We start from the raw sequence: 26,982 nt of genomic DNA, 5'->3' as shown, positions 1-26,982 counted from the left end.
TTTGACTCTTTCTTTTCTTACAGATTCTGTTTCTCTAAAGCTTCATCACATCTGATACATGTTTTAGTAAAAAGATATACTGTAGTAAATCTTTTGAAAATGAAACATTTAAGACTCCACTATAAAAGCATATAGCATCATATTCTTTTCTTAGGCTAATCAAGAATTAGAAATATATTCTTCAGAAAACAAATTCATTGTTAGGTTTTGTTACCATGTGTCACAGTTTCACCAAGATCTGGACATTCTTTCAATTTCAAAACATTGTAATAAAAGTTATCTAAACAAATATTTTCATTAAAAAATTAATCGGTTCCTTGCATTCAGTTTGAAACTTTCCAAGCAAAATTCAGACCAGACTTTTGCACATTCTGAGCATGAGTAGAAAAGATAAGCTAGTTAAACAGTTGTGAATAGCATTGTTTTGTTTTTAGCATGACAAGAAAGTGTGAGGAAAACTGACTGACTCTTAACTCCTAAAATATTATGTCTGCAGATTCCATTCTCTGAAAAGCAGTGTGGCTAAACAGCTCTGGTTTTAGAGCTGTGGCAAATGATCTTTCTTCTATAATTGAGATGATTACAGTAACTGATTGGTTTTGGACAAAGAAAAAAATTTATAAGAGTACAATAACTGATTGGTTTTGGACAAAGAAAAAAATTTATAAGAGAAAAAATTACAGTTTTTCACGAGTAATGGTTTTTTTTTATTGTGGACACAAATTGCTAGCCTGCAACATGAATTTTTTTGGAAAGAAGCGGAGGAGCATTAGAATGGGCTTCGTTAACACTAAATATTTGTTTTGTGAATGGACTTCCATCCCTTTAGCATCCCTGAAAGCGGAAGTTCACACAATGTCTTATTTTAAACTATGCTTTGCTCTAGTTTATACAAATAACTGCTCTAATTCTTAGCGTTTGTTTTTCTTTTTTTTTCTTCTTTCTTTTTCATTTTACATATGAACGTTAATAAAATAGAATGGCTCCTAAACGCCTTTTTTCATCTTAAGTTGGCTAAAGTGGAAATAAACGGAGAAAGTTTCTCACCATTAAAGAAAAGGTCAATATTCTTGATGTGTTTGAAAAATTAAAAAATGCTTCGAAGGTAGCATGACAATTAAGTATGAGTGAATCTTCAATACGTGCAATTGAAATTCAAGAAAAGGAAATCCATAAACGCTCAGAACTTAGTTTTAATACTGAAGATTGCAGAGTAGTATCTGAGCAAAATGCAAGCATCATGAAAATGAAAGCTGCTCTTTCATTGTGTCTTAAAGAGGCCAGAAAGAGGGGTGTTCCCACACTGCATAAACCATCATCTTCATCATTGTAAAAATTATAATAAAGTTTACGATATTTACTGTTCAGTGCTATTATAATGCAGCAATGTACATAATTTTATTCATGTATCTCACTAATCATTGATTTTGTGCTTCATAACAGTAATTTATGACAGTGATTTTTCTAAAATACAGTAAAAAGTCACTTCTTAATAAAGGGAACGGTAACATATAGTTAAGAAATGTTTTGAAACAATTTGAGAGGTGTTAACACATATCTGAAATAATTGGGTATGCTTACAAAATATTTCTAAACATATGTTGTTCCACAATGGCGAGGGGTCCTGGAACGCATCCCTCGTGTAAGTCAAGATCCAACTGTAAAAAGGATATTTTGTTGTTTATAAATTATTGCTATACATTGCATTTAAGCTTCAAATAGAATATGATAATGAATTTTTAAATTATTTTGAACTTCAATTTTTAATTAAATCAAAATATTTTGTCTTTTTATTTAATGTAAGTATTATATAAGACTAAACTCTAGACCAACTATTAAGTTACACATAAATTTAAAAAGTTAAATAATAATAAAATAATTAATTAATATTTGATAATAATTGTAACAGTTAAAAATTAATTTACAAACTGATTGTAGAAAAATAATAATTATAAATATTTACACATTTTTTTTAACACTTGTAATGCCCTGCACTAATATTATTACGGAGAGGATATGAGAACTGTTCACACGTGTCCCTATATGCTGTGTGTTCACAAGTGCTCCATCATCTACTTGAGAACTTACTAGTAAAAATAAAGAATTCTTAATTGCATAAAAAAAAATTTTAAATTGTCATAAATTTACTTGAATGTTCATGTACTGGTTTGCAAAAATTAAGTTTAGCTTATTAATTAGCTTAAAATATGTTTTTACATATAAAATTATATCAGCATGTGCTAAAACACAGAAGCTGGCACCACAGGTACATAAACTGAATATTTGCTCTAAAAGTTTGGCCAAGAAGTAGGACAGATACTGCCATAACTTGAGAACATTTGAAGATTTTTTGCTTGACGTTACCCTAGTAAAACATACTATGTTCTTACGTGTCACCTTTCCCCTACATTTGCTCTAGGTAGACCATTGAGAAATTCTTTGAACTTTAAAACTTCAATTCCTGTCAGGGCAGATCCTAGCAGGTGCGCAGTGTGTGCGCCGCACAAGGGCGGCCAATTTTTAAATGTTTAATTGTGTGTCGATTTCCCGACAGCATAGCATAGTTTAAGAAAAATAGAATGTTAGGGAACATTGTGTTGGTTCATTGTCCATTAATATCTACTCTTATCACACATGCTTCATTTGGTTGCAAAGTTTTGTGACAGAACTGGTAATCAAGCATGGATACAGGGAAGGGGAAAGGCCCCCTTCTGAAGCATAAAATGGTGCCGTCTAAAAGGAGCACCGAAGGCGGCCACTAATGTTTACCCCCCAACAGGGTAGGGTTTTGGACTGTCCAAAACTGGTTTAGGACAGGACAGGTGGTTTTTACTGTCCAAAAGTGTCCGAAACTGTTGTAAACTGTCCAAAACTATGCCAAAGCTAAAGCGGTATAATCTAATCAATTTGTATTTACTTCACTATTTGTAATGCATAAATATAGATATTAATGAGGTTTAATTAATGAGTAGTTAATAATATTTTTCTCCAAAATGTTCATTTAAAAAATATTTTACTTAAAAATTATTAATAACTATTACATAAAAACTTCCTTATGTAACAGTTGGTAGAGTTATGAAAAGAAATTCACAACACTACTAACACAACTAATTCCAGTTCCATTTATAACTCAAAGGAATGTTATTAAATGTGCAAGACTTTCAGTGCAAAGGAAAAAAAAAACTTAATTTTTTTAATGGTTTTTGCAAATAAGTTTTGCATGACGTTATAACGAAAATTATTTTTTAAATCATAGATTAGAGAACAAAAATTTGATGGTTAAACACTTATTTTATAAAACTTGTGCTGTTCTTTTTTTAGTTCATATTTTTAATATAACACTTTCTGTAACTATAAAAAAATTGCAATTTACTGCATTTAAGTCAATTTTTGCACTATATTTGGAATACTTTCTTTTGCACACATGCATAAATCTCGAAAAACTTGGTTTATGGAGGGGAAAAAAAACACCTGCATACAAATTGAAATTTTTAATGAAGAATTTAATTTCTACGTAAATAAATTAAAATCAGCTACATATAAATCAGGAACATGTATATTTATACTTGAATGTTCACATTGAATAAATATATTAAATAGTCAAAAAAATAATGTTGCCACATTTTGTTGTTTTTGATATTTTCTCACAAAATATAGTTTCTCAAAACTTAGTATTGGACAGAAGGGTTTTGAACAGGATGGTAAAAACCTTGCCAACCCTGATTTCATTGGTACACATCATAAACATAAGGAAATTTGGTTGCTAATATCAGAAAAAAAAGAACTAAATCAGATCATGCACACAAATTGAAATTTTAACCAAGAATTCAACTTCTATGTAACCAGATTAAAATCAGGTGCATAAATAAGTTGACTGTTCTCATTGAATAAATGTTCAATAAGAAACATTGCTTTGATACATTTTATTCTGTTTTTGCTGTTTTCTCACAGAATACAATTTTTCTAAAAATATGGTTTTGGATACTTTCGGACAGTTTGACACAAGGGTTTTGGACAGGACGGTAAAAACCAGGGTTTTTACCGTGGTTTTTACCATAGTGTCCAAAACCTTGCCAACCCTGCCCCCCAAGCTTTTATAGACCTAAACAATGAAGACATATTTTATTTATTAAAAGAAAGCTATACTGATTAGATACTCTCGCAAGCATTTCAAACAGCAAACTATGTAACAAACTCGGTGTTTAACAATTGTGGATGCATGGAGAGAAAGTGGAAAACTGCGACTCCCTTGAGAGTAACATATATGAATGACGAACTAAAATGTTGTACTTTTCCCCCTTTACGACAATTTTTCTGATTAAAATCTTGAATGAACTGCCCGGTTTCAGATCAGGTAGGAGGACAGGGCCCTTGCCTCGGGAAGCAAATTTAAATGTAACTCCAAAACGGAGATCCAAAAGAATCCCATGACCTCCTTGACGAAACTAAAGAAGGCTTAAAATTGTGTTTCTAGGAGTTTAGTTTCGGAAAATTTCGCTGGTTGAACCATCGATCTTAAGGACCCAATTAAGTCTGATTTCCCTCTTCCACCTTAACTTAATCAAACATAGCCTAAAAATGTTGGCATCAAAATCCAAAACGTGTTTTCAAATCACAGCCCTTCCTATCATCAAATGTCATATGAAATTGCTTTGGCATTTTTCGAAATTTTTGCAGTGGAGGACCCTGAAATCCATTCACAAACATTACTACCAAAGACAGTCTCAATTAGCGTCTTTAGAGAAGCCCCTAATTCCACCCCCTCTTACTTAACGTATTGAAAAACAAAAACAAACTAAAATTGCGTTTTTCAAACATCAGTTTCAAGAACTTTTGGGGAAAGACTCCGGATCCCCTTTTTCTCCAACGCAATTACTATACCTGAAAATTTCGTTTTTAGACGGTTTTGTGGAGCCACAGCTTCTTGCCTAAACTAGCCTGAAATTGACTTCAGTTTCAAAAACACCGTTCATGAGGGCACACTGAACCGCCCGCTCTAGTCCCATCGTTATCAAACAATGCTTAAATTACGATTTTGGGACTGATATTTCTAAAGAATTCCGGAGGAGAACTGCCAGGCTTATGTAACTTTCTACGGCGCTAGGGCATATCCATTGATCGTCGAGGTGAGGTGGACAAAAGTCTATAGTTATATTTTTCAGATATTAATGCTGAAAAATATCCGAAAGATCCACAGAAGCTTCCCAGTTTTGTTAACGTCACCAAAGATAACATAAAATTGCGATTTTAGAAATATCCGCTTAAGAGCTCCAAAATCCTTCCTTCCCAAAAATAGCCTATAATGGATTTCAGTTCCAAAAAATATTTTGGTTCGGAATATTTTCACATTTCCCCTATTGTTTTCAAATCTAGCCAAAAACCGGTTTTTGAAAAAATAGTGCTGAGAAATTACCAGAGGATAACCACCAGGTCCCCTACCGTCACCAAAGATGGCCTAAATTCGCGTTTTAAACTTATATTTCGAAATCTTTCGATGGGAGACAATTGAATCTCCCTCCCTCTTGCAACGTCAACAAAGGTAACCCAAAATTGTGGGTTTAAATTTTCAGTTTCGGAGATTTTTCGGAAAGAACGCCGATTTTTCCTAAGCTACAGTCTTAAAAGATAGCTTCAAACTGATTTCAATTTTGAAAGAATTTTAGGAAAGAACTGCAACATTACTTTCACCTAAAGTCTCGAAAAAGTTTCAAAAATTGCGATATTTGACGTAAATTTCGAAAATTCCTCCATGCACCTTGAATATACTTGACTCTTTTATCCTTGAAACCAAACACAACTAAAGATTAAGTAGAAAATTTTTCATATGCCAATTTCGATAATTTTCTAGGAACAATCCTCCTTCCCTGAACCCCTGACACCTTCCCCACGCTTCCCCTTCCTCCGTCCCTTTTCTGATGTCACGGAAGAAAGACAATAAAATGCGTTTTTACGACTAGTAAATTTTTGTATCTATTACTTTCTTCAAAGATATAAATTGTACCTAAGGAGTTTCTTACTATAAAAAATTTCTTCCTTTTTATAAGATCATTCTTCTGATCCCCACCCCTTTTTTTGAAATTCGAACTTGGCGTAAAAATTTAAAGAAAGATTTATATAGACGTTAAAGATTAGTCAAAATATGCAAATTACTCTTGAGGGGCGGCACATTAGGTCTTTGCACACGGGCGGTCGACACCCCAGGATCGGCACTGATTCCTGTTAAGGGATGCAGAAAGATTGCAAACATGCCCCTTGCACCCGACCCTTCATTATCAGCGATTTACTGATATGAAAAAGTTGAGACTAAAACAGAAAAAATATATATACCTTTTTAAGCATTTAAGATTTCAAATAACCACCAGGCCAGTTAGATTAGCCACCTTCGGCAGGTGCCACAATCTCCCCGACTGTGGCAGATTGGTGTACACCGCCTTTGACAATGTACTTCAGAGGCTTTGCCCTCTTGCCGACTGCAGCAATACATTAATTAGTCACCAGTTCATCAATTTTTAACCCAATGCATCTCTTGAACACTTCCATTCTAATTCCCGCTTTACTATTAACTGGTATTAGTTAAGGAACATAAATTAATCTTTAGTATGGCACACCTCTAGAACCATTCCACTGCCAGTGCTCTTAACCATAGATATGAGAAACCCGGTTCCCATGTTTATGCTCTCAACCATAAGCTCCAACCATTAAAAAATTGAAACACTTTCACTTAAAGCATAAAATGAGAGAGAAATTATAAGCACAAGGAAAAGTGGCCATAATTCTGCTGAGCCAAAAAGTGGACAGGCTTCCAAAAAGCACTTCTGCTTTGATGGGGAAGAGCTAAATTGTCTAAAGCAGAAGTATCTAAGAGTGATTCTGAATGAATGACCAGGAGGAGAAAAGTTAGGTTTTTAATTAATATATCCGCTATTTAAAGTTGCACAATCATAACACCTAGCTAAACATGTAGCCAAGAAAATTAAAAATCTATCTATACCTGAATTGATGCTCAGTTTTCTGTAATTCACCAGGAGTAGTGGTGACATAGACAGATAGTCAATCACAAGAATGAAAATAGTTTTAGACAAATAATATGTAAACATGTAAGAAAATTAAATTTGCTGTAAAATCTCTCCAACTATCTGCAAGCTAATTAAGAACTCTCAACGGTCCCAAAAAATGCATTAATGCGTCAAAAGAAACTTTGAAACATGAAATCATTTTGAAGCAGCTTTGGAACAAGATAGGATTAAAAATATATTTTGGAGTCCCTTGGAGCAGCAATTTTCAAATTGCAGACCACCTGATACATGCCACCTGCTGAGCTTTTCTCCATGGGCAAGTCATAAACAGTTAGGGCAGTGACAAAAACTCTCTAGCCATGATAAGGAATGCCCTAAAAGAACTTTTTTTTTTCCTTTTCAAAAATAATCAGATTCAATAAATGGAAAAACTTTGTGAAATTCAATGACATTACCAAGGATTGATTTTTTTATAACACAGACCTTTACAAGTTTTGATGGATGTTGCACTTGTGAGTGTGAAATAGATGTCATGTGTCTGGGAAAAGAAGAAAAAAAGGATTACTTACAAATGGTTTAGGTCTTTTCTTTATTTCTTGCTCCTATCTTTGCATTGTCATGTTGAATTTAGAAAGCAAGCCAAGCCCAGCCAGGGGGCAGCAGCTAGTTCATAATAAAAGAAAAGCATTCATTAAAATGTATGATGTTATCTTTAAAAGAAACAATGTCCTTTTATAAATTCTTTTGAAAATCAAAAATAAATTCAAGCACATGCAGTCAGTTTAGAAAGCAAAAAGAGGAAAATAGGTTACGTTTTGGATACAAAATGGGTTGTCAGTTCTATCTGATGTATTTTCAGGAGGCAAAATTATGAATCTTTTTGCAAACTGTTCAAGTCAACTAGTAGATAGTGAAATATCCAAAGTCGACATATTTGGCGCACTTACATGATGTTCTGTTTAATTTTTCTATTCTGTCAGAGTCTGTACAGGCAAGAAACCTATACTACAAATGTGAACACAGAATAACACAAAACCATTACATTCTTAGAATCAATGTCAACAACAGAAAAAAGAAAAAATACAATGCTCACTGCTGACTTTACAGCATCGAAATTAAATTTTTTTTGTAAATAAACTTGACAAACATTGCAGAGATAACTTCTTTTACTCAGAGTCAGTTCTTCAATAGCACAACGTACCATTTAAGAAGTTGTTTGCAAATTGAAGATTCAAAAATTTCAAGAGAAATCACCTCACCTTTTAACTATAAAAACATAGATGCTGAAATATCAGTCATGGCACAAAATGGCTAGCCATGAGAATTAACTCCTGAATATAGTTGATCTTAAATTGATTCACTATGGAAATGGTTTCAGCTATCATTAAATCTAGATTTCTTTTGGATTAAGTTTTGTCGTATTTACTTCAGAAATGTGATCCATAATTTTACTCGTAGCTAATTGTATAGCCTATAGGTACAAAAAATAAGAAAAAACTATGAAATATTATCGTGGTTCACAACTAAAGTTCATACATTACACACACATTCATACTAAATACTTTTAAATAATATATAGGGAATTGATTAAAATTATTATTTTTATGCCCCCTTTTTAAGGTTCCGGATCTTATTCATCAAATAGAAAAAAGGTTTTGTGCTATTCTGCAATACAAAGTATTTCTGAACAGAAAGATTTCAAATCGCGTAAAAACTTTTCATCACAATACATTCTTTAAGATTTATTGCTAAGAATTATCTTGTTTAGAAATACAAATTTCAAAAATTAAAAAAAAATGATGTAACATTATAGATTAAAAGAACAAATATGCATTCCAGGCAAAAGCAGAGTAAACAAGAGAAATGCAGGAGCAGAAAGTTGATGCAAGCATAAGCAAATTGTCGTGACTAGTAGTGTCGTGTAAATGGGACAACCATAAGAAGAAAGAAATTTTCTTCCATTCAAATAGGTTTCTGTTGTTGTGCTAATCTTGCATGTCTATGCATTTTTGAACAAAGTGATTTAAATTGCTTTCACTGTCCACCACTCATAGCAGCAGACTATGATAGTGACTCTGGAGTGACTCTTAGCAAAGTGAAACTCAGCAAAATATTCAGAAAAGCAATTTACTTGCTGTTAGAGCATTTTGTACATAGAAACTTTAGTGCATTTCAATTTTGTTTTATAGATCACTAAATGTTGCCTTAAGCAAAATCTTACTAATCAAAATCAATAAACGAACTGTGCACCTTTCTCTGATCTGCCATGCTTCAAGTTGCTGGACACTACGAAAAGTAGGCAAATATATCTATGTAATTTTGTGTGATAATGTTATCTATATCATTCGTAAATATATTCATACTATTTATTATGCTTGTAAGTTGCCATAGCTAAATTAAAAATATAATGAACTTACGCCTGTTTTGTTGTCTAATCAGTCTCAAAAACATAGATTGCAGACAGCATTTTCAGACATGGGCTTTTAAAAATATATCTGTATACTTTTTGCAGTTTCCAAACGTTGTCCTAAAATATTTAGAATGTCATAAAAGTGATCTACTCTTTTCATATAACAACACAAATCAAAGCAAGTAGAAGCAAAGGGTGTTAAGTAAACAAAAAAAATGGAGATAACTAGTTCAAACGATAGCAGAAACTCTCATCAGTTTAGAAGCAAGAAATGGTACATCTACTGTTATATAGCATGATTAAAGAAAACTTTTTAATGAAATCTTGTCTATGGTTTGAACTTTGCATGTAGTGTACTCACAATTTTAAAAAGTTCACTTACATCCCTTTGCGTCTCACTGCCTCAATTCTAATACATGCTTAGAAATTCTTTGGTTTTATATTTTACGCTTATATTTTATGATTACATTTAGATTACGATTAAACTATGAGTTAATTTTTCACTAATACTAATCAATTTCCAAACCCGCTTTTTAAATTTAAAACTCATCAGTATTTCTTTGCACTTTAAAAATTATAAATTGTATTTCTTTTAACTGTTTAGCTCTGAATTTAAATTTGATGTAAATATTTGCAAGTATTGATCTACAATGAGACAGATCAATTATTTCTACTTGAGCTTCCATAACAAGAGAAGGACTTTAAAAAATACTGTGGCTGTTGTAAATCTGACATTTAGCATAATATTTTGCTCCTTCCTTCTCTTTGAATTATACGTTATCTTTTTCCCTTTTATTAGACTTAAATATTCAAAGGTTTAAGTAAAAAATATTTATATTTGATATTTGTTAGAACCAATCTATTAATGAAGATTGTTGACAGCAAATTTTGTGCATTATAAAGGGAATTTCATTGTAATGGAATTCAAATAATGTAATAAAATTCTATCAGGCCAGAAAATTTCTTTTGTTGAAATGAATATTTTGTTGTATTTGTATTCCTTGTAATGGGATTTCACTGTAATTAGAATAATATTACAATATTCAAAATAAATTAGTTTAAGAATTTTCAAACATATATATGTGTCTGAACGTTGAACAAACAAACATTTGAGAAAATATAAGCACAAAACTTTTAAACTCTTATTATTTCTTTCAGACATTACAATTATTTATAAAATGTGTTAATAAAATATAACCTTGGCTAAGTAAAAGCAAGATTGATAGTATAACTAACAATTTTCAAGCTCTTTGCAGCTTTCTTTTCTGGCTCCAGGTTTTCCTGAGCAATCTGCAGCAAATGTTTCTTCGTTGATGAAGGTGTGTTCATGTTAGCAAAGCAATCTCTACGGAATACCTTAAAATTGAAAGATAGATTTCATAGAAAGGGAGTTTTAAATTGATATAAGGTATGCTTTGCTTTAGATTCATTTTTCTCTTGTTGGTCACGACTAATTATAAAATTTCTAGAACAGAAGTTGTTAAAAAGAGGTTAAACTGTACATGTTACAACACAAAACTACGCTTATGCACCTAATGATTTAAAACTAAAAAAGTTACATAGTATATTTTGAGTAAAATTATGGTAATTACATGTTCTGCAGATTGAACTGAAGTAAGATTTAAAAGAATGAACATGTTATTTGATAATGAATTTTTGTAGGTAAATCAATAGCAATAATCCAAGGCCTTGAAACCAGTTTTTATCAAACACCCATTCCACATTTGTTATTTAAAACAAAAAGAGTATGCCAGGGAGAGTTAAGTAAGTATAAAATGTAGATAAGCTAAACAAGGAAATATAATGAAATACAAACGAACTGATGAGTTCAAAAACTCCTTAATTTCCTTCATTAAAACCAAGGAGATGGCTAGTTTTCGGACTCATTGATTCAAAAAATTAAGACAGAATGCTAAAATCTAGAATACTTTTGTCACATATTCCACACTTAAGTATGAAAAATGTTTAGTGTGTAAAATAATAAGACCAAAAGTATTTGGTAGCAAAAATGAAATTTCATAAGAATTAAAAGTGATTTTTATTTATTTCATTTAAAATGCCTGCTATATACATTAAATTACCAACTGTTATTGATAGTACAACTTAAACTGTCCATTGATGTCACCATGTAATCCATCTTTTCATGGATATTTTCAGTGTTGATGCATTGACACTGATGTAATGGAAGAATTTCTTGCAAAGGAATCTCTTCTTTTCGCTTTTTGTTACTGCAAAGACTACTTTCATTGGGCCTTTTCAAAATCCTCATGACAATCTGTAAAGTGAAGAAAGATACATAAAGACTTTAACTGTGATTGTTTCTATTATTACAGACCTGTAATTATTTTCACATTATTAAGGATAATTTATTAAATGCATTACACTTTACAGAACTTAGACCAACTGTTACAAAATATAAATATATGTATTAGACAAAATAGTTCTAAATAATAGCTAACTCAAACATCTGACTTTATCTGTCAAATTTTCTAAGGGACGGACAAACAAGTAGCTTTTCATAAGAACTGCAATTTTTAGTTCAACAAAGATGTCAGATTTACTTTATTGTGAAGATCTAAGCCTCTTTTTTTTTTTTTTTTTTTTTTTTGCAGCTAATATGAGCTTTTTATTAAAGCAAGTTCTCCTTTTGAAGATTCAGAAGATCAAGCAAGACTACACTGAAACTTCTTCTGAAGGTCATTCAGATTCAAAAGCAAATACTTTTAGGAACAAAAATTTTTCCATAAATAATGTTATTGCCCATAATATAATATTAATTTTGCTCTAACTATAAGGCTACATTTGTGCAACTCTGAAAAGGGCCTTTTTTGCTTTTAATTTTCATTTGTCCTAAATCCTAAACAGGAATATTGAGTTCCAGAGCCGAAAGCTTCCACGTTTCGCTGAAACAACTAGCCTGTCAAAAACAGACTAGGAGAGATGCATAAAAGGTTATGAACTTTTGCACAGGCCTTCCTCACTTTATTTGATCTTTGATCTTTTAGGGAGGTTGAATTGGAAGGGAATCTTGACCATTTGTTCCAAAAGTAGATTGGGTAATTTTTTTGAAACAGAGCATGTGAACTGCTTTTACATCTGTTAACCAGTGCATGAAGCATATTTTTGACAGTAAGAAGAAAAATTTGATTCCACATTTTTTTAAAACCCTGAATGCATAAGGAAACAATTTCCACTCAAGAAAATTCCTAGTCCAAATTTACATAAAACGTACAATTTTGACACTTAGAAGGCACATACAAGATGCACATATGCTTCATTTTTTCTTACCATTTTCTATGTCACCCTATACAAGGGTGACTTGTATAGGGGTCAATTTTTAATGACCCCTATACAAGTGCCCCCTCAGAAGGGTCAATTTTTAATGGAATGATGGGTGGCCTATACAGAGAATTTTCAATGTTTGGTTTTGTTGTAACTTGAAGCTATTTTATCTGATGTAATATAATAAACAAGAATTAAGGTCCCTAGACATTTTGTGGATTTAAAGTATATTGTGAGAGGTATGTAAGACAATTTAGCTCTTGTAGATGATTAATGAAAAAGTTCATGATCTTTCTGCCTACAACTGAGAAAAAAAAATCTAGTTGGAGAGTTATTTAGTACATAAAATATGATCAAGACATAAAATTCTAACCTTTAGCAAATATCCATGAAAACAATTAAGTCTGCTACGAAGTGGAAAACACAAAGTCAAAGGACAAACATCAATTTTATAAATGGCGAATAAAAAGCTTAACTTTTTGCATCTTTGAAAAAATAATAATAATATTAATTAATAATAATAATTAAGTCAATAAAACCAGACGACAGTTACACTATACTGTTATTCTAGTATTTACAAGGTTTCTTGGTTATGTTCCTGAAACACCTTTATTTGATTTTTCCAAAAACATGCAGAAATTGGAAAGATTCACCTTGACATTTATGCACTGCAAAACAGTTGATAACTATATAGCGTTTCTTTCAACACAAATTGCCATCATACATTAAGGAAACCCTTGAAAAACAGAAATACTGTTACCTATGAATAGGAATTTGTTTAGGGTGGAGGAAAGAGACTACAGAAAAATTGTTTTTAACTTTCTTTTATAGAGATTGTACTAAGTGGAGGTTAGTGAAACGGAGGACCCACTGTATGCCATTTACTTTGACCAAATCTAAAAAAGAATATGGCACATTCTTCTTTTACTAGTTACCTCCCCCCCCCCCAAAAGTGAAAATCAATAAGTATAAATTGGAATTAAGGGTGAAGTAAGCAAAAATTAATTTTTTTATATTTGCAAAGCCGTGCAGGTGCAAATTTTCAGTGCAGGAAATTTTATGTGGATACCGCATGATTTCTTTTTACACTTACTAAATGATTTTACACAACAGAATGTGTTTCACATAATGATTACAGTCCACTCTTGTTTATTGCGGTTAATCCATTTCAGACTCTACCGCGATATTTGAATTTACATATGCTATGATTCTTTACTTATATATTGATTATTTTCCCCTTTAGTTAGAGAGTACAGAACTTACTTATGGGACTGAACTTAATCTAGTTTTCAAAATTTTAAGAAAATTTTTAGAAAATTAAAGACTTTTTAAGGATTTTTTAGGAACCTTAATTTTGCTTGATGAAACGGAACTAATGTCATATACCCCACCCTTGGCGACTTTTTCCTGTTGGCGCCAAGAAAGTGTCGCCAAGAAAACTATGTATGAAGACACATGTCATACATCGTTCTTAGCGATGCTTTTTTTAATGCCAACAGGAAAAATTAAGATAAAAAACATGATCAAAGCACTTCAGAACACAATATATATAAAAACAACATAAAACCACAACAAAAAAAATTGCGAATATACGCTTCAAAAATACCAGAAACTAGAAAGTTTTTGTACAGAAAGGAAAATCACTAGAAAGTATTTAAAATGCTTAAATTAACAAATTACTATTACAGCTCACCAATGAAATATGAACCAATAGAAATAAAAGCTATTTTCAAACATGCATTTCATCGAACAAAAACTTTTCTCATACTCTGCTAAAAAAGAGCAAAGCGATTCAAATTGCGATGTTTAAAGTGGAAAACAACCCCAAAATCAATAACTATTTCAGCCCCCCCCCCAAAAAAAAACGCTTAGTTACTCAAATTTCGATGTATGAAAAGTAGAAATGTCTCAACGGAACATCCTAAACATAAACAATACAAAAATACCATACATTAATTTACTATCCAGACATGCTTTCAAAATACCTATTATATTTTACATAAAATAACACCTTCATATTTTTATAAAATGTGAGAGTCAACTTATTTTCAGAAATTCAGTACCTAAAGGAGGAACGTTTATAGAATATGTCTAAATAATTTGTGGCATCGATAAGAATTAACTTTTAGAATAAAATAACCATACTATTTTTGTAAAATTTACATACAGTAAAAATAAAGTTAAAAACTACAAGAAACCCTCAAGATTTTGTAAAAACAAAGAATTTCGGAAGTGAGAGGTTTTTTTTTTTTTTTTTTTTTGGATTCTAAAAAAAAACTTGCCTTTTTATGGTATAAATCCTCACACTCAGTCTGAAACAAAACAACATCTGACAATGGCACCTTACAGATACACACCAAGTTGGAGTTTACTTTTAATTAACGTTCAAGTTTGCAGAAATTGGCATTTTCTAATATTTATTCATCAAAACACAACTACTGAATTTAAACTAACGCACGACAAGATTTCCTGTAAGGTATATTGCACGAAAAAGCAAGAATCTCCTGCGTGAAACCAATAACAAGTAAACAAGTTTGAACAGATCTAAGATTGCCTTGTGTTGCCAAACACAGGTTAGTTTTACCAGGGATGTCATGCTTAAAAAATTATCACCTCATTGGCGAGAAAAATATTTCAATTTTGTGCAAAAAATCGGATGTCGCCAAATGGGGGGGGGATATCACATCTGTACCGATGAAATTGAGGGTTTCTTAAGGGTTTGTTAGGGAAGTACGAACCCTGTAATAAGACTATAGTGACTAATTTGAAGTGCACACTCGCTACTGAATAAAATTTCAATCTTTAAGGAGAGATGATTTGAATGGATAAAAATGGTCAAGTGAGGATAAACCCTAGGTACAAGACCAATATAAATAAAAAAGTTGTATTAACTAAGAAAAAGGTAAAACTAGTAAAGTTCAGAATTTTCAAGGAGATTTCTTAGGTTTAAGTTAAAAAACAATTAAAATCAATGATTTCCTCAAAAAATCCATTTGATTCAAATCACTGAATTAAATTGCTGTATAGTCAACATTCAATAACTCAAAGTCTCAAGGAACTGGCAAACACCTTCAAGTTATAGGTAATTTGAGTTACGGGAAGTCCCACGGCTTTTTAAGATTAAGACTTAGGTTCAAACTAACAACGATTCAGTTAATTTATCTACGTTTTAAACACCTATGCGTGTTGCAAGTTCAGTATAAGTTTTTGAAGATGCAACTAACACATTGCAAAATGTTCTATACCTACAGTAATACAGAAGTTACTTTTATCCTTGCCTAACAGTGTATCCTAAAATTTTAGCGAACTTTTCAAACAGATTGGGGAAATGTTAGAAGTAAATATTTTCTGCAGCGCTGTTCTATCATTTTCCCACAGAAAAACTGCATTTATCATTCAAATAAATTTAATTTCCACCACAAAAACCTAACAAATATTTTTTTTTTTAATTAACTTTATGATTTTTTCAAATTTTATTTCTATTTATTTATTTATTTTCCCAGATGTTTTTCTGATTGTAACTTTGTTTGATGCAAAAAAACAAGAAAATATTCACAACATTATGTACAGATGATAACAGATGATATAGGCGTGATAAAATAACTTATTGTAGCATCTAGTGTATAAAACTCTTTGAAAGTAAAGCAGGTATTTATTGGTTTAACACACTTTTAAGTAAAAACTTACTTCTTTATCACTTGCAACATCTGGAACATCTATTCCAGGACTGCTCATTAGGCATGAGCACCTTTCTTGTAGTTCATTTAAATGCCTGTGAAAAATTGGTCCTTTCATGTTCTTATAAGCAAAGCAGAGCTGTTTGTAATTGCTTTTCTTCTCCTTGGATTTCCAATCAATACATGTCTGTAACAGAAGGACAGGAGTCAACTAAGATAAAATAAAATATTGTTTCAAATATAACTCTTTTTAAAAATTAAGTTTTAAATTAATCATTATAATGCTCAAAATTAGACATTTGCAGCTTGCAGGGCTTGCAGGTACATAATTTTCTCCAGAAGCAAGTTAGTTATTTAGACAACATCAAAAGTTTGAATAGTCGAAGCATCATCAAAAAGTAATAATTTAAAATCTTATTATTGTCAAATTGAAAGCTAGAATTCAACAAAATGAATACTATGTACTAATATAATATATTAGTAGGGCCTAAAACAAAATATATTACATTAAAATATAAATTATTTAAATATAAAAATAAATAAAACACGTAGGTAACATCTTTCTTTTTTCTAATTAAATGCATACTAGTGGAACTCCAATTATTCAAACTACAGGGTGTCAGCGATTCAGATAGGTGTAGTACACCTATCTGAATCGGATTATCTGAATCCATTTTAAAAGGAAAAACAATGAGAGAAGTATATTGGAGTTTGCCAAATAATGATTTGTTTGGAACTGTTGGGCAAAAAACAGCTAAAATGTTTTAATTTTATATGTAATCTACAGAAGTTGGCAAGTATAAAAAAGGAGTAGCTTTCTATTTATTCTCAAAGATTTTTCATGGATTTGTTAGAAAAATCACGTATTTTTAAGATTTTTCAAGGATCTACTGGAAAAGCACTTGCTTTTCCAGAGTCTCTAGTTTATAAAAAAATAAAAGTCAAGAAATTTCTAATGACTGTAGCAACCCTTGTTTTACTTACATAGGTTGAAATTTCTATTCAAATTTAACTTCATTAATATTTTTGGTTAAGAAATAACATTTTCCATGAACGATATATAAAAGTCTCTCCTGCTGAAAATCCAGCAACTAACAAAATTTACCACATTTGAAGCTGCTATTTGACCATAAAGCAACACATCAACTAGCTAGGCAACAAATATCAATTTGGCCGGATACCAGACACCCAGTCAGAACTTTAGCCAGATATCAATACGTCACTTTTCTTTCTTTCTTTTCTTTTTCATGTTTTTCAATGAATTGCAGAGTAGGTTTCTCCTTCATTCATTTCCTTCTTAAGTTTTCACATTAACCCATTGGATCAAATTCATAGAATTAATATTATGACATAATGATGTATTGTAGCCTGTGATCTACACTCTGAGGTAATGAACTGGTACCAAAGAAAACAACTGGATGCAGGCCTGTGAATTTTTTAAAGAAGGTGCATAACTCAAGGCAAATTTTATCGGAAAGCAACAAAAACTATGCCTAATCATACGTAAAAACATTAATTGGAACTGATGTGATATACCCCACCCTTGGCGACTTTTTCCTGTTGGCGCCAAGAAAGCGTCGCCAAGAAAACGATGTATGACGACATATGTCATACATCGTTCTTAGCGATGCTTTTTTAGCGCCAACAGGAAGAAATCAGATAAAAAAACATGATCAAAGCACTTCAGAACACAATATATATAAAAACAACATAAAAGCACAACAAAAAACATCACGAATATATGCTTCAAAAATGTACAAGGCCGGGGTTTTTTATAAACATATTAAAATACAATGAAATAAATTATTGTATTAATTACAAGTCGAAATTAATGCATTAATTTTTTTTTCATCATTTCTCCGGGATACGAGCCCTCGGTCTCATAGTACTTTCGTAATGAGACCTCGGCTCGCCGGCCCTGCCTCGGTCTCATTGCGAAAGTACTATGAGACCTCTGGCTCGCCAGGACCTCGCTCCGCTCGGTCCGTTATCCCTCCGACTGTTAATATACATTACAGTCGGAGTATGGTCACAGTTATGTATACTACAAGAACCCCTCAAGGATTTGTAAAAACAAAGAATTTTGGAAGTGAGAGGTTTTTTTTGAATTCTAAAATAAAGAACTTACCTTTTTATATGGCATAAATATTCACACTCAGTCTAAAACAATACATCATATGACAATGGCACGTTACAGATACACACCACGTTGGAGTTAACTTTTAATTAACCTTCAAGTTTGAAGAAACTGGCATTTTCTAATGTTTTTACTTCAAAACACAACTACTGAATTTAAACTAACACAAAATAAGCATTCCTGTAAGGTATATTGCACGAAACAACACCACGTCGTAAAATCCCCCTAAGAGCGGAACATATGTGCACCTACCTCCACAGACACACGTGCGAAAAGAATTAGTTCACATCTGTACTTCCCAGGTATATTCTGCAGGGTTACTAGGGCTACCGGAAAAAGTTTTATCGCCAATGTTGGCGATTTTCGAAATGAGCTAAAAATTCTATCCTCGCCAAGGGGGGGGGGGTATATCACATCTGTACCCATTAATTTTCTAAAGGCAGGAGGAAGGGGGCTATTGAACCTCTTTAATGCAGAGTCTGGCAAGATGACACTACTTACAGCAAATTAATCAATGATAAAAAGTTTCTGCATTTACAAAAGTTTTGAAAAATATAATAAAATATTGCTATACATGTTGTTTGTATGTTACCTTGAAAAGTGAGAGGTAAAGTCTTTAAACTTAGTGTTTGTTTAATCTCCCTTTTTTTGTAAAAAATAAAAATTAAAAACCCAAAAATACATGGAATTAAGCTTATGAGTGATCGATGGTGATTTTAATTTTTTTTCTCACTTTCAGTTAGACAAAACTAATCTGATAATGATTTGTACTAGTTTAAAATTAATAGCATAAGTTATACAATGTTAGTGTGTCATTGGAACAAAAGCTGATGCAAATAACAGTAATCAGTTAACCACTTTATCTAGAACCTCTATTTTTAATGAAATACAGTCAACTCACAATAACACGAACTTCGATAACTCGAAATTTTCGATAGCTCAAAAAGAAAAAGTATTTCCTTGCGCCTTTAATGCTATTTTAATGAAATTTTATCTTTTTAACTCAAAGTATTTTTTCCTTCTTCTCAATAACTCGAATTTTTTTCCCATTCATTCAAAAAAAATTTCAATCTCTCAAAACTTAATTTTCAAACTCCTGCGCCTTTTACTTTGTTACCTCCCCCATTTACACACTCTTGAGAAGAAAAACAGAGCGTGTCCTTTGGCTCACTCTTTTGTTCGTGATTTTCACAGTTCTGTTCACCACGGGTCTGTGGGAAGGGAGACGTGTTTCGGTTTCAGCTGCTGTTTTCTGTCAGCAAGGGTGAATTAATTTAACTATTTTATTTATTATTTTTTAATATACTTCTCTTTTGCATTTTTAAAAATATTTGTAGTTAATTAAAAACAACACAAAACATACGCAGCATATTTTGAATGAAAGCATTTTTATTTACTAAAGAAGTAATACTGGAGTCAGAGAGTGGCAGAATACATTTAACCAACTCGCTGGTTTCGAATTCAAGGGAAAGTATTGTCGCAATTCATTCACTAATTCTTCTTTGATGGAATCAATAATTAACATTTTTTCAAAAAAAGTGTAGGCGCACCTAAAAGAATCATTTTGATCCAGGAACCTATTTGCGAAATAATAGATTTCTTTTTCAGCTTATCAAAAATTCAAAATGAAAGAAATCATATGATAGTTTCTAGAAAAAAAACTATGATTATTAATGGAAATGGCATGTATAGTATCAATATGTTATCTCAACTGTGTCATGGCTTTAAACAGGGCCGTCGAGAAGGGGGGGGGCAAACCTATGCATTGCATAGGGGCCTGTGAGAGATTGGGGGCCCTGCGAAGCGGGCCTAAGAAAAAAAAAACCCTCCCACCACTTTTTTCTTTCTTTCTTTTTTTTTTTTTAAGCTTTTTAGTATGAAGAAACTCTATCTCGTAGAGATTACAAGTTTTCAATCTTGCAAGTTCGAAGTGAAAAAATTTTTTTATTATTATCTTCAGAGCCCTCTATCGACTGTATCAACCAAAAATAAATATGATTTTTTTTTTTTCTGAAAGATTACCAGAACTTTAGTGAAATGGACAAGGGGTAAAAATTAAAAAAAAAGCGCTTGCATTTTTGTTGCACTTAAAACATTGGCGAACGGCTCAGTTTGATGAAATATTTTAAAATATGTATTGATTTGAGTTTTCAATTCAGTGATACAAAATGAAACTAATTTTAGCGTTGTTCCAAGGGTAAAAATAGTTGCCTAATTTGGGAAAACATTTTGGATCAAGCACTTCTCATCAAATGTCTAAAAGGGGCACTGTTATGTCACTCAAGGATGCCCACTTAGGGGGCCATTTAATTTTTTTTGGGGGCAGAGGTCCCCTTTCTCTAGATGGGGAGAGGGAGGGGCTCCCCTGTTTCACTGTATTAATTGGAATCAGTGTTGAATTTACCTATAAGCTAAACAAGCTATAGCTTCAGGTGAACTTTCTGAATGGTTAGGGTGTTGCTTTCTCATTAGGACCTATTTTTTAAATATTTCCACCATTTCTTTTAAATAATTTTATGCATTGTTTAATCTAGATAATTTTACAATTGATTCAGTGTTGTGTTTGTCAGTGGGTAGAAGGGATGATCAAAACTAATAGGTCAAAAAATAAAATATGTAACCGAAAGTCGATGTAAGCAAGTGATAGACTGTGTGTCATATCGTTTCTTCTCTCTCGCTCTTCCGCTCTGTCGATAAATATCAATGGTTTGTTGAACCAAGGGCAATTTTTCTTTTGTATTGCCATAATTTGCAAAAGAGTGCATAAGTTTTTAAAAATTTTATTTTTGATCTATTTTTCTGCTCATGTTTTTGTAGTCCGAACTACCCCTTATAAGGCTTCAAAATGCAGAACTTTTTAATGCAATTTTCCAAAACATTTCTGGGGAAGAAAACCTGGACCCACTAAAATTTGATATATTCTACCCTCAATTCAAAAGGCGGTCCCTGTTTAACACTCCTGAAAACCCTAGTAGCCTAATGTTTAAAAAAAAAAGAAAAAAAAAAGAAAAGAGGAAAAACCATTTTTTTGAAAACACATACATGGCTATATCGCTATATGTGCCAGAGGAAAAGACATAGTTGGGGGAAAAATTTAAAAAATAGCCTGTTTTGCTACTAATATAATGTTGTCCGAGCTACAAAAAAGGTATCCCCTACTTAATGGGCCTAGGGCCCCATTAAGTCGAAATCCGGCCCTGTATACAAGAATCTCTTTTTAATAACATTACAAAGTTTGAATTAAAAAGAAGCACAGCAAAGCAATTTCAATTGAGAAAAAAAAACTTTCAGTTGCAAAAAAAAAAAAAAACCTTTTTATTAGACCTAGACCCATTGACAATATTTAGGATATTTAGGTAAAATCAGAGCAAAGAAAGAGGAGATTCAGGTAAAAAGTTAGGGGCCCTGAAGAAAGTTGCATACTGGCCCATAAATCCTGTCGATGGCCCTGGTGATCAGTTCTCAGAACAAAAACCTTTTCCGTTCCAGTCTTCGTCTTCCTACTATACTTATTGGCACTGCGAAGAAGCTAAGGTTTATTTTTCATTGAATTGTGGCTACAAAACAAAAATGCATTTCACATTCAATTGCAGAGAAAAAAAGGTGATTGATGTGGTTGAAAAAGGGGGAAAGAAAAAGATTGATATTGCAAAGGAGTAATTGTTCCAAACAGCACACTGTCAACCATTCCCAAAAACAAAGAGACTATTCTTAAAAACTTTGATGATAATCAAGAGGATCGCAAAAAATAAAGATTGGGGAATATCAAGAAGTTGAAAAATGCTTGAGAAAATGGATAATGCAGTGTCGGACCCAGAACATTCCACTTTGTAGAAACATATTGAGTGAAAAAGCAGAGGATTTCAGGAAGCAACTTGGCTTTACAGATTTTAAAGCAAACCTTTAAAGAAGCAGAAAGTGCTATGCATGTTATGCGGGCGTTCATTGAATCAAGACCTGATATGGACAATTAGACATTCAATGCTATTTCCCATCTAGAAAATGTAATTGACGTGGAAAGAGAAAAGAATACCTGTCAAACTCTTCTTGACAGTTATTTAAAATAAAGTACAGTGAGTTCGGAACAAATGTCATATACCCCACCCTTGGCGACTTTTTCCTGTTGGCGGCAAGAAAGCGTCGCCAAGAAAACAATGTATGATGACATATGTCATACATCGATCTTAGCGATGCTTTTTTAGCACCAACAGGAAAAATTCAGATAAAAAAACATGATCAAAGCACTTCAGAAGACAATATATATAAAAACAACATAAAACCACAGCAAAAAACATCGCGAATATTTGCTTCAAAAATACCAGAAACTAGAAAGTTTTTGTACACAAAGAAAAATTACTAGTAGGTATTTAAAATGCTTAAATTATCGAATTATTATCACAGCTCACCAAAGAAATATGTACCAATAGAAATAAAAGCTATTTTCCATCATGCATTTCGTCAAACAAAAACAATTCTCATACTTGATCTACTAAAAAAGAGCAAAGCGATTGAATATGTGATGTTTAAAGCAGAAAACATCCCTAAAATATAACTATTTCAGCCAAAAAAGTGCTTAGTCATTCAAATTTTGATGTATGAAAAATAAAAATGTCTTGACAGAACATCCGAAACATAAACAATACAAAAATACCATACATTTATTTGCTATCCAAAAATGCTTTCAAAATACCTACTAAAAATATCTACTATATTTTACATAAAATAACACCTTCATATTTTTATAAAATCGTAGAGTCAACTTATTTTCAGAAATTCGGTACCTAAAGGAGGCACGTTTACAGAATATGCTTGAATAGTTCTTGGCATTGATAAGAATTAACTTTTAGAATAAAATAACTGTACTTTTTTTTGTAAAATAAATTTACATGTAGTAAATACAAAGTTTAAAACTACAAGAAACCCTCAAGATTTTGTAAAAACAAAGAATTTCGGAAGTGAGAGTTTTTGTTTTTTAATTACTGAAATAAAAACTTACGTTTTTGTTGTATAAATCCTCACACTCAGTCTGAAACACAACATAGGAAACAATGCGCCTTACCGAGACACACCCCCAAGTTGGGTTTTACTCTTAATTAACGGTCAAGTTTAAAGAAACTGGCATTTTCTAATATTTATTCATCAAAACACAACTAAAGAATTTAAACAAACACAAAACAAGCTATCCTATAAGGTATACTGCACGAAAAAACAAAGATCTATCCAACATGGATCGCTAACTTGTAAACAAGTTTGAACAGATCTAAGATTGCCTTTGGGTTGCCAAACACAGGTTAGTTTAGCCAGGGATACCATGCTTAAAAATTTATCACCTCATTGGCGAGAGAAATATTTCAATTTTATGTAAAAAATCAGATGTCGTCAAATGGGGGGGGGGAGTATATTACACCTTTACCGTAAGTTCTTATTTTGTAATTGACTTTGCTAATGAGGTACATATTACTTATATTGAATGCATACTTGCCAACCTTCGAAAAAAAAAACAAGAGATTACACTAGAGGTACATAGGTGATTAACCAGCGACATATCTTCACAAGAGAATTATTAAATTATGCTTTTAAATAACATAAATACTAAATTTAAAGTGAAATAGGGATTTTTTACAGATGTAAGCTAATTGGTAGTAGCAAGAAAAATATACTGCAAAGGAAAAACCAAATAATAAGGGGTCAATTTGCTAAATGTTTCGTACATTTCCCAGTCTCTACCAAAACAGTAGATACAAAAATGTAAGTACTAAAAATCTGAAAAAAAAAACAATATATAATGAAAATAAAATATAAAATAAATAGGTACAGGGTAGCTCATGTGACTTTAAATTTTCAAAAAAACTGAAATATTTTCAAGATGCAAAAAGATTGAAATCTGCTGCAATTTTTGGCAAAGCACGTGCTTCGTTGACCATGCAATGTGGAAAGCTTCCAAAAAATTATTTTTGACTAAATGAGATATTAATAGGAAAAATTCTTATTCCTTGACATTGGTAGACTAAAATGGGTGCCATCTATTGAGAAGAAAGTGAAACTTTTTGATGATTGACTGAAAAATCGGGAGAAAATCGTAAAAAAACGGGAAATCGGGAGATGGAAGCAAAAAACGGGAGCCACCCGTCAAAAACAGTAGATTTGGCAAGTATGTGAATGGAATGATTTTTTTTAAGATTTTCGATAACTCGAATTTTTTATGTCTTCCCTTCAATTTCGAGTTAGTGAGAGTCGACTTTATATACATACTGTAATACATTGTGTGCTGCTCAACTTAAAGTAGTATTATATAGTTTAACTAATTACTTTACCATGGGTAATTAATATTTATGGGTCTAAAAATGAGAACTTCAATATATGTTCCATTAAATACATTTACTTCATCACACAAAATTGTAACTTTTTACTTGTAGATTCTTAAAATTACAGTCGAGTCCCAAAAATCTCAGTCGGGAAAGGAGGCTCTGCTTAATCTGAGGTGCTTCATTTATAGTTTGTTAAATTTTTAGTTGCTAAAAAATTGAATTTCATTAAAATTTGAAAACAGAAATTTTTTGTTACAGTAAAACTCATTAACTAGATTCAGCGTAAAAGTAAAAATACATAATAAAAGTAGGTACCCTGAATAAAATTGGTTTCAACAACACTTCCCTAAGTGGCACGAAATATTCATCGACTACAAGATATGGATTAAGAAATGCCTTGGATATAATAACTGGATAAGTAAAATTAACATTGATTAGCTACAAAAAAATGTGTTAAGATCCCTTTAGGAAGATCCGATTGCAATAAAAACACAACAGTGCACAACTTGATGCCACATGAGTTGTATACACGAAATTCAAACTATCTACAACAAACCATTTTTGCCTTAACCAAGAAACCAAGATACATAAGCACTCACGCACATGGATATAGATGCCATGGAAAGCTCTTCAAAATGGATTCGGGCACTGTCAAATCACGTTTTAATTGCCTACTAATTTTCATACATAAATGTGTATGAACATTATGAAAATCTAAAGTCAAAATTTGTTTAGACGTACGTAAAATGGAAATTTGTATTGAAAATTGCGTAATAAATTTTTTCTGAAGACAATACTTCCTTTTCGATACACAAATGAAGTAATTCTCCTCCTTATGTCGCCTGAATAGTGTAAATTCTTATTCTTGTAGAGTTTTCAAGATAATCCGAGTTTTCAGTAATCCAAGGTGATGTAAGCCCCAATTATCTCGGATTTTCGAGACTCTACTTATACCTACTTTTCCATTTCTTCCACTTGCGAGAAGTATATTTCTTCCTGCAGGTTTTTTTCTGCTTTGGAAGAAATTTGTCAACTTTGCAAAGATTACTGATACATATTCATAAAAATACACAAGCAAAAATATGAATTTGAAAATGAAAGCTTTTGTGCCAGCATATGAAACTGATGAATGTCTTCCCATAAAAAAGGTAAATTCACAAATAGTTCAATCAAATAAATGTTCAACTTTCTCAACAGCTTCAAATCAAAATAAAACTATATTACAGAATGAAAACATCAGTCTTCTTAAAACATCTAAAGCAACAATCAAGTTAAATAAAATTACAAATTAAGAAATAATATTTAAATGAATGAACGCTTTCGTATGAAAAAAGTTAAGAAAAGGACAACCATACTAAAACTAATTTCACAAAACTGGATGCATAATTTAAAAAGGCGAGCAATAACATAGTTTAGAATAGTATATATTACATAGTGTTTTAAATGAAAATAGGAAATGCATAATAAATGAATGTTCAATATAAATATTTAATAGGAAGTTAAGATCAAATATTTTTCCATTTCAGACATTGATTTACTCAAAAATTGGCTTTACGTTTGAGAAAATAATGAAAACATATATACCAACTGAAATGGTCTCATGGTGTTGGAATGTCATTTACCATCGAATCACAACAAAACACAGTTGCTTTACAACATAGCTATATATGCTTACAGCTTTCAGCGAAAAACCACTATAAAATGTGTTAAAATTACCGCTCAGTAAAGGGAGAAAAATCTGTGCAACAAACTTCTCTTGACGGAATTGACTCTACATTAGTCGATATTGCGCAGTAGAAAAAGAAGGTACATTTTAGGAGTAGAGGTATCTCCTCTTCTTGACTAGTTATAAGATCCATAACCGGAGGGACAGGGAGGGGGGAATTTAATTTTTTAGAAATAATTTCGTAAATATGTCTGTCAAATGGTTAAAAATGAAATTATTCTGAAAAAGTATCGGTTAAAGTTAAGGTTTGGTCAAATAGAGCAACCGGTTATACCGGTTGGTTGACTTGATGACGTCGATGTTAGTGGTCAGTGCGGAGAGTGTAAAAGTCTGCTTAATAACCGGTTGTTCTACAAACCGATGCTATATCGAACGCTTTTGGTTAATATGTGGTTACTTGTGCAGACGAATGACGCGTAGTTAAAA

The 26,982-nt window shown here is 31.9% G+C and overlaps 1 protein-coding gene across 2 annotated transcripts; it reads right to left on the bottom strand.

The window, feature by feature from the left end:
• Nucleotides 1–11,467: 11,467 nt before the first annotated feature.
• On the bottom strand, nt 11,468–26,616 carry LOC129219441 (uncharacterized). 2 transcript variants are annotated; one of them, XM_054853837.1, is made up of 3 exons: nt 26,415–26,616; nt 16,396–16,572; nt 11,468–11,701 (listed from the first exon to the last, which is right to left on the bottom strand). In XM_054853837.1, exons 1-3 carry the CDS (start codon nt 26,430–26,432, stop codon nt 11,504–11,506), a joined length of 393 nt encoding a protein of 130 aa, XP_054709812.1. In that variant the 5' UTR covers nt 26,433–26,616; the 3' UTR covers nt 11,468–11,503. The 2 variants fall into 2 exon arrangements, with proteins under 2 accessions (XP_054709812.1, XP_054709811.1); XM_054853836.1 differs by having other exon boundaries at nt 26,419–26,616.
• Between the last annotated feature and the right edge of the window lie 366 nt (nt 26,617–26,982).

Source organism: Uloborus diversus, chromosome 3 (assembly GCF_026930045.1).
Source record: "Uloborus diversus isolate 005 chromosome 3, Udiv.v.3.1, whole genome shotgun sequence".
Lineage (NCBI taxonomy): Eukaryota > Metazoa > Arthropoda > Arachnida > Araneae > Uloboridae > Uloborus > Uloborus diversus.
This window is presented reverse-complemented; position numbering and strand designations above follow the sequence as displayed.

Bases quoted from the DNA above. Each gene is read 5' to 3' on its own strand.
- LOC129219441 (XM_054853836.1), bottom strand. From the start codon at position 26,448: ATGACATTCCAACACCATGAGACCATTTCA. The intron at 16,573-26,418 runs GTTGGTATATAT...CTTCTGTTACAG, and splicing joins AACACCATGAGACCATTTCA to ACATGTATTGATTGGAAATC. The intron at 11,702-16,395 runs GTAAGTTTTTAC...TTCACTTTACAG, and splicing joins ATGTTGCAAGTGATAAAGAA to ATTGTCATGAGGATTTTGAA.